Source organism: Camellia sinensis, chromosome 1 (assembly GCF_055761805.1).
Source record: "Camellia sinensis isolate YWXY chromosome 1, ASM5576180v1, whole genome shotgun sequence".
NCBI classification, from domain to species: Eukaryota; Viridiplantae; Streptophyta; class Magnoliopsida; order Ericales; family Theaceae; genus Camellia; species Camellia sinensis.
Window position 1 is genome coordinate 247,462,235 of NC_138961.1, and position 8,934 is coordinate 247,471,168.

The following is an 8,934-nucleotide window of genomic DNA, read 5'->3' on the forward strand; positions in this document are numbered from 1 at the left end:
ATATTAAGTGTGGCATTATCAATGTGATAACTAATTATGTAATGAAAATTTTTATAAATGGAACATAATGATTTGTATTTGTTAGATAATTAAAAGATAAAAAATAATTTATTTATGTATGTTATAATTTTTATTTATTGAAAATACGACGTAAATGATGTCATAATATATATTTTTTTAAAAAAATGTCTCGTGGTTCAAATTTTGTGGCTCAAAAGTGGCTCAAATGGCTAAAACGACGTCGTTTTGGCCATTTTTATGTTGTTCTGTACTCAAAACGACGTCGTTTTGGCCATTTGAGCCACAAAATTTGAGTTACGTAGCATTGTCAATTTTTTTTTTTTCACAAAAGAAAGAAATTAGTGATGATTGTTAGTGGGAATCTATTTTCCATTTTTAGTTGTTATTAGTCTTCAATGCATGTTTAACAGTTACAGCAATATTGTACACAAAAGTCATATTTATTGACCTCTACAAAACAAAAGCAATAATCAACCAACCAATTCATTGATGTCCCTTCCCTCATCAATCAAGATGATGACTTGACTTGACTTGCTTTCTCAACACCGAATTCCTCCCTCAACTCTCATATATGTGTCGTTCACATTCACAATTATTGCAGAAAGGAAAATGTTTGAGGATCATAATTTTTGTGGTCACAATGGCTTAAAACTGTCAAAACGACGTCGTTTTGAGTGTAAAATATGTCAAAACGACGTTGTTTTGGCAGTTTTGAGCCATTGTGTCCACAAAAATTATGGCCCTCTAACATGGTTGTTGAAGATAATGGCTCATGTGTGTTCACAAATTACACATCTATAATATTGTACCCAAAAAAAGTTTAATAAATTTCGAATAGTTGTAATCACTCACAGACTACAAACATTAGTTAGTTACAACTATAATCAGTTTCACGATGTTCAAATTTATGTCTTCGATTTCAAGATGTTCAAATTTATGACTTGTACCATTTACCCCTAAACAAACTAAACTCTATCCAAGCAGATTATGCGAAGAATTGAAGAATATGAGACCCTTTTTCACTTAATTCAATTAATATTTTATTCAAATCAATGTATTTTTTTTTTCTTTTTTTCTTAAACACTTCTACTTCCTTCAATTTAATTTTAATGTTAAACAATGTCCTAAATGCACCCCTTAACATTTGTCAATGTTAAACAAATGTCATAAAGTTTTATCCAAAGAAAGGAAAATTATTCAAAGAGCATTCTGATCTTTGTTTAAAGGTGTAGAATGACCAAAAGTTGTTTTAATTTGAAAAATGCAGCCAAACAAAGGCAAGTCACTCCCACTTTAAAATTTGCAAAGGGACATCCCAAACAAAGAACAATTTTCAATTCTCAAGAATTCGACTTTGAAAGCTCTATTTAGTTCATTGGAACAAAATGGAACGAAATAAAATGATCACTCCATTACAATTATAATGGTTAATAATTGTTTTATTTATAATATATTTTGTATTATTTTTTTAGTCAACCAAACATAGAAATGGATTTTGATGAAAAATTAGGATATCATGGAAGGTTTAAAAAAAGGATAAATCAATGTATATAGAGCTCAATAGAAGATCCACAGAAACTAGATGGTACAAACAAAGGAGTAAAAAAACAACCCAAGTTGATAGCAGCATATATGAATATAAATTAACTATGTCAACCTCAAAAGACAGCAACAAAGAAACAGAGTTCCTAAATAAAGAAGCCTGAGAAATGTCACATTCTACTCTACTGCAAATCTCCTAATCTTTCATTCATTTCCTCCCGGATTCAAACCTAAAACCAGAGAGAATACAATCTTTACCATCCCCAGAAAATCCACAAACCAACCAAATCTTTTAAATGACCTAGATTTTGTTGGGTATAAGGTATAGCTTTATATCAATCTATCCAATGGAGCCTCCACATTGCAACACAAAATCTTCACCTCAAACTTTACAAGATTTCCTAGAAAACTCAGCCACTTTCTCTTCTGCAGTTTCCCGGCAATAGGTACTTGTACTTATCCGCGTTATTCAACAAATATGCAGGAAGATGTACTGCTGAATAAGAATGAGGTATCGATCCCATCTTCCCTATCAGCTCCTTAAACGTGTACTCCTCGGGTAGCATGTCATAGAGATCAGACCCTTCACAAATTTTGTCCTGGATCCGTTGGGGATTCAGGAAATGAGGAAACCTCACACGATCGGTATGACTATAAGCTTTCATCTTGAATATAAACTCACTGATTCGGCGGAAGCAAAAACTACAGTGCCATCCTGAATCTGCCAAGAGGTAGTCGCTCTGACGAAAATGGGCATACCTAGTCTTACCCCTTTGATACCTATGGACTGAAGCTCTCCAACTGTCAAGATCATAAAGGAACTCGAACGAGTACAAATAGTTCCTCAGCTGAAGGTGAAGCTTTGGAGGAATGTCATCACACCATCTCAAGAGATTGATTGTGTGTCCACTAGGGATCTCATCCACATCAGACATAATCAATAGATCATCATCTTGTATACCTGCTATTCTGAGAAGCTGGTCCAGTGCTACTCTTTGATAAGCTTCTTCGACAAACGGGTTTTCGCCTTTCCTAAATCTCCCCCCAATTGTCCCATAAGTCAGCCGAGGCTCAACAAATTTGAACTGGTCGCGATTGATAGAGAAAAAGTGAGGCTTGGGCAAAGCAGTAAAGGTTGAGTTTGATTCAATAAGAACAAACTTTGTGATGTAAGGATACAATTCTTTCCATCGGATTGTAAGCATCTCCACTTCATTATTGAACAGTACAGCATCAAAGACTCGCCTCGGATATTCGCGAGTTTTCCAACCATGAAGTTTGCAAAGATTCTCCATTGAAACATTTGGATTATAATAATGTGGTAAATTGATGAATGGCTTTGGAGGAGATTGCCAGATTGGCCGAAGGAAGTAGGTGATCTTTTGACCATGAACATAGATACTAACTAAAGCTATTGGCACAATCAGAAACAAAAACATCAAGATCCTCACATCCACCCCACGTAACAAGCATCGTAGTCTCAACATGCTCAGCAGTCCACGGGTTTCCTGCTGCAAATTAAACACAACAATTTTTATATTAGACACACAGATTGAGTAAACAACACAATAACCACACAATACAAGGTCAAGATACAATCTGAAATTTGAAACTTAGCATAATGAAGAGTGATAGCTCCTGTTTTGCATTCTTCAGAGCACCATTTACAATGAAACTGCTCAATTTAAATCTAAAAATTCAATCCAATTTCCAAACCAAAAACCCTCACATGGACATGGATACGGACATGTGACACGACACGGACATAGAGATACGACAATTTTCAAAAAATGCAGAACATGACACGTGGGAGACACGTACAGAATATATAATTTTATATATTTAATTTCATATATATGAACATGTCATTCTAAGATAATAAATAAATACAATATAACTAATTTCTATAGATTGACATTATTTTTCTTTTATCATCTTATTCTAAGGTATTTTGTTCAAACTTATAATTAATTTCGTGTGTCTAGTCAATGGCCCCGCATGTTTTCCAAGTGTCCAAAGGGTGTCTGAGTCTTTAAATTCTTTATAAAAAATTAAGACACGTTTAGATGAGTGTCGGACACATGTCCGGAGAGTATCCGATGAGTGTTGATGTCCGACACGGACACGACACGGATATAGGTCACCTTTTAGACTAAAGTTCACCAACTTCACCTAGCAAGTTGAATATTGGTAACTAACAAAATTAATCTACACAAACTAATTCCAAAATTCCACAACAGAGGCATATATTTCTTTGTTGTGAGAGAGACAGAGAAAATCCAGGACAAAGGAAAATTCTGAGCAACCGCGCAAGAATAATGAATTCATTGCTTCGAACAAATTCAAAATCAGGGTTTGAAAAGGGAAAAAAGTGGGTAAAACCAACAACCTGCGGTTCTAGGGTTTAATACCAACCTTGTATTCATACTAGCATAATATATACTAACCAAATATCAATCCAGATACGTCAACAAACTAATAATTTGGTATAAAAATAAAAAATAAAAAAATAACCCAATTCTGTTTAATCCAAACAAGAACGAAATCGGGCATACCCTTTTCCCAGAACTCAACAACAAAATCAAATTTTAATTTTTTTTTACAAATACCCAATTCCCAGAATCAACAATGACAAACATAAAAAAAAAATTACTGAGCAGAGAAAAAAAATACCTGGCCACAGATATTATCGGTCTTCTTCGAACTGGAATACCCATCAGCCATCATGAGGATTCAATACAAATTAACCCAAAAAATGCCGACTTTCGATTCTTCCCCTACTTTCTCTATCTCCAACTCTCCCGGGTTTGTATAAATTTAAATTTGCCCCAAAAATAAAAAATAAAAAAAACCCAAAAGATCAAAAACCCCGGGAATCGACAACGAATTACAGAGAAAAAAACTACCCAAAAGACAACGATCTTCGAGGGCAATCTTCTAAATTTTTGGTCGATACAGCTTCAAAATGTCAATTATAGCCGTTTGGTGGCTTCTCTCTCCTATTGAAATCCCAGGAATTAGGGGGGGGGAGAGAGAGAGAGAGAGAGTAAAATCAAATTGAGAGGGTTTGCTTATCTTATCTGTAATTGTAATGCCATTGTATGTATAGGAGAGAGACATATATAGGAGCGAGGAGTTGTAAATCTATGACATTACGAAAAACAAAAGAACCGTTTCTTTTTGCTCAACTGTCCCTACATTAAAAAATCCATAGATTTTGTTTATAATGAATTTACTAATGTAGCCTTCGATTCTTTGGATTAAGATTAAGGGGGTTTGGGGATATTAAGGACATTTTAATTTGTTTTCCGGACTACGGGATTACGGCTAGTTGGTCTCGCGCCGTTTGACCTGGTCAAGACATCCGTTATACCGGCCCTCTCTATTCCTTTGAATTGGTGCATTTGCATACTACATTGTATACACGTTTTCAAATTTATTAAAATATGTTAAAACATTAAAATGTTAAGAATAATTTTAAGAGTTGTGGTTAGTGTTGAAAAATATATTAAAATGTATGAAAGATATATTAAGATATATAAATGTATTTTAAGATATGTAAAAAAAGTATTGAAATTATAAATATTTTGGTGTTTCATTATTTTTTAAAACAATTTTAAACGTACTTTAATTTTCTTTTATAATCAGATATCTAAGATGAACTTTTAATGACCCCAAGATTTAGAATGTTTAGTTTTCGTGAGATTTAATCTTAACACCTTGTAGCTGGTAAGCCCTTAAGAGATTTTTAAAACAACAAGCTTGTTGTAAAAAAATATCTTTAAAAATAGATTAAAATGTTACAAAAACATTATATGAATAAAATTAGTGAAGTGTATTCAGAAATAAATAAAAAATATCTCATATTTTTAAATTTTTTTCTTATTCCTTTATCTTAAAGGACATTATTAGTAAGATCCGTATATGAAAATGTTGTGATATATATTAAAAAAACTTTTGAGATTTTAACTTTTTATTATTTTTTTTCATAGACAGCTCATTGAGTTGAGTTATTATTTGGTTGGCTAATATAATATTAGTAATATTATAAATTCAGATTTAACTATTTAGAAATTATTTAAAATTATTATCTTGTGATTTAAATTTATTCTATTTATAAACTCCACACTATACAAATTTAATTTTAACCACACATTTTCATTCAAGATAAATTTGAGATAATTAAAGTAAAATTCATAGACTTTATACATATAATATATATGTAGACTTTGTTACCTTGTTTGTGTTATGGGTATGGCTTCTGTCCAGTCTGGGATCGGATTGTACCGTGCTGTTGGGTCCGTGGAGGCCCACCATGAGTCACGTTTTGATAATCTAAGCCGTTCAATGTGTAGAACTCGTTGAGTACTATATGCTTGTGAAAACTTACGTTGATTGGATATCGATAGCTATATGATCAAATCAGTTTCGTATTAAAAAAATTAGATGGTAAACAAATTAACGGTTGACAAAAAATTGTTTTGATCACATAGCCATCGATATCCGATCAACGTAATTTTTTACAAATATATAGTACTCGACGATTTCTACACATTGACGGTTCAAATTATCAAAACGGAACTCGTGGTGAGCCTCTACGAGCCCAACAGTACGGTTCAGTCCGATCCCAGACTGGACAGAAGCCATACCCTTGTGTTATTTAGCATTTTTTTTTTTTTTTTTTTTTTTTCGGGTAAAAGATGATAGACCTACTTTGAAAAAATCCCAACCCTACTTATAAACCGAGCATTGTACTTAATCCTACCTAATGTTTCTAGGTATTATTAGGGTGTAAAAAAGGCATTGTTGGCCTTCATAGTGTTATTATATATATATAGACAGCCACATTGTTCTCTTGTGCTCTTTTAAGAAGGTGGTAAAAAGTCAATTTTTAATGTTTTATTGATTTTAGGTTATATTATTTCTCACATAATCTATTCATAAAAAAAAAATAAGTTAAAAAAGCCTAAAAACTAATTTTTTATCAACTTTTCAAAATATTCCCTTGTTGCATTTGCATATTACAAATATTCATTCTGCGAGTTTGTATATTTTGAACGAAATGTGAGTTTATACATTTTGGACAAGTGTATAAAATTTTAGATATTTTTAATATTATTTAAAACTTTTTTTTGTGTTATTCTGAATTTGATTATGTTGTTTAATTATTATTACAAAATAATATTGCTCATTTGAGATGTGCTTTGTGACAATTTTAAAAGTGAAATTCTTGATGGTATATTGGAACAATAATAGTTATTAATATAGTGTGAAAAAGAGCTGATATATTTGTGACACGTCAAATATTATCCAACTTTAATAGTCAATTTTAACCGGTATATATGGTATTTTTTGCACAAAAATTAAGCATTACCTAGGGAAGATAGAATTTGCAAGAGGTATATCTTGTGACATCTTTTGTCATTAAGGGGGCAATAGATTTGAAATTGAGTCTTATATGTCTTTTAGTCCATTGGTTTTATTTTCTACACATTATATTTTCTTTTATTGCATTTTTGTGATATATTGCATATTTTTGTAATAAATATTACATAATTTTTAAGTAATGTTACGATAAATTGTAATTCGAGTTATATATTTTCACTATAACATATAAGAGTTTAGGAACACAATTTTTTCATGTATAAAAGAGAAAATTTTATTACAAAAGTATTTAAGGACCAATTTTTGTTATTGCAAGTGTCATCACTAAAAAGTAGTCCTCAAAAAAAGAATTTTTAGTCACAAAATTTAAAAAATATCACTAAAAATGCACTTTGAAGGACCAAACAATTTGAAATTTTTGTTTTCAAAATGATAGTAATTCATTATTAAATGTCAAATTTCGTCAATAACACTTTTGGCAATTAAAATATTTGGTCCCTAAAAAATAATTTTATTTCTAAATTTTTGTATGTAAAATATTAATTTGTTGTAGTGTTTTTTATAATATTATGCATGTTTGCGATATTGTTATACATTTTTTCATCAAAACATTTTTGAATCGTAACAAATGTAACATTATCATAAAAATATGTAATTTTATTTATTATTAGTATTATTATTGTTATTAATTTTTGATGAATTCTTGATTCTTAGATAAAGTTAGGCCACAAACCACAATGTTGAGTAGGGGAGAGGACGAATTGTTCAATGTGGGAAAGAGGGAGGAATGGTTCCACGATTACAAGTGGAGGGTGCGGATAAAACTAGAATTAATTGAATATAAAAATAAATGAATGAATATCTTGGTGCCTCAATTCAAATGCCTCATCATGGGTCCAGATTACCTAGTTCTAGTCCAAAGTGATTATCATTGTAATTTCAAGTTCCTGAACATGGATCCAAATTACCTAGTCCTAGTCCAAATTGAATGTCATTGTAATTCCCAATTATTATATTAGCAGTGTTATTATATTTGCATTTTTTTTTATTTTATATAATCCCTCTAATGAGTGGCTACACAAAATGAATGTAAGCACAATTTTGAGAAAATATTTAAATGTTGGTTAACTTTTTAAATTTTGTTTGTCATGTAATTAGGGGAATTGTAGAAGAAAAAAATTGTGTGAATAAATTATTTTTTATGGGTTTATTACACTTTATACCCCTAAACTATCATCAAATTATTTATTTAGTCCATGAACTATAAATATTAGAAATTAATAAAAGACCCTACCTAGTTAAAATTTTATTTTTAAAAAAATTTAAATTTTTATTCCGTCTTTGAAAAATGGGCGTCAATCCATATATTAAATTTATTTTATAAGGGTAAAGGGTAATTATCTATAGTATTTTCTTACTTATTTTCTACAATGGGTACGTGCTTGCCTTTATTTAATATTATATGCCAAATTTCGTTAATAATTTCTAATTGATTGTTTTTAAATTTTTCGTTAAGTTCATTTTATTACTTTAATTAATTTATTATTTTGTTCTATTACTATTTGCAAAGAAGTGATATTATTTAAATTATCTAATTTTACTTCTTTAGTATATCTAATATTCATATAATTTATTTGTAAGACTGAAAAATCAGACTCTAATATTAATATAAACAAACGATGAAATAAAATACATTTTAAAGACAAAATAAAAATTTAAAAGATTTTTTTGTAATAAAATCTTAATTGGGGATTGTCTTTTACTAATTTATAATACGTATGGACATATATTTTATTTTTGCAAACCTTTTACAAATTAAATAGGTTTGAATTAAATATTTTAGGACTAAATAAATTCAATAGATAGTTTAGGAATAAAAAATGCACCAAACTCTTTTTTTATTTATATATTGTATATTATATATTATTATATATAATGGTGTTTTGAGAAATTAGTAAAAAATTGACTTTTGACCTTTTTTAGTCT

At 30.1% G+C, this 8,934-nt stretch overlaps 1 protein-coding gene across 2 annotated transcripts; it reads right to left on the reverse strand.

The window, feature by feature from the left end:
* Positions 1-1,545: 1,545 nt before the first annotated feature.
* On the reverse strand, positions 1,546-4,753 carry LOC114312678 (beta-1,4-N-acetylglucosaminyltransferase family protein). 2 transcript variants are annotated; one of them, XM_028258960.2, is made up of 2 exons: positions 4,237-4,753; positions 1,546-3,074 (listed from the first exon to the last, which is right to left on the reverse strand). In XM_028258960.2, the coding sequence occupies exons 1-2, from the start codon at positions 4,288-4,290 to the stop codon at positions 1,974-1,976; spliced, it is 1,155 nt and encodes a 384-aa protein (XP_028114761.1). In that variant the 5' UTR covers positions 4,291-4,753; the 3' UTR covers positions 1,546-1,973. The 2 variants fall into 2 exon arrangements, with proteins under 2 accessions (XP_028114761.1, XP_082756949.1); XM_082900823.1 differs by having other exon boundaries at positions 1,546-3,071; positions 4,237-4,751.
* Between the last annotated feature and the right edge of the window lie 4,181 nt (positions 4,754-8,934).

Excerpts from the sequence above, each read along its gene's own strand:
- LOC114312678 (XM_028258960.2), bottom strand. The coding sequence starts at position 4,290 with ATGATGGCTGATGGGTATTCCAGTTCGAAGAAGACCGATAATATCTGT. Across the intron at positions 3,075-4,236 it reads CCGATAATATCTGTGGCCAG|CAGGAAACCCGTGGACTGCT; the intron begins GTATTTTTTTTC and ends TTTAATTTGCAG.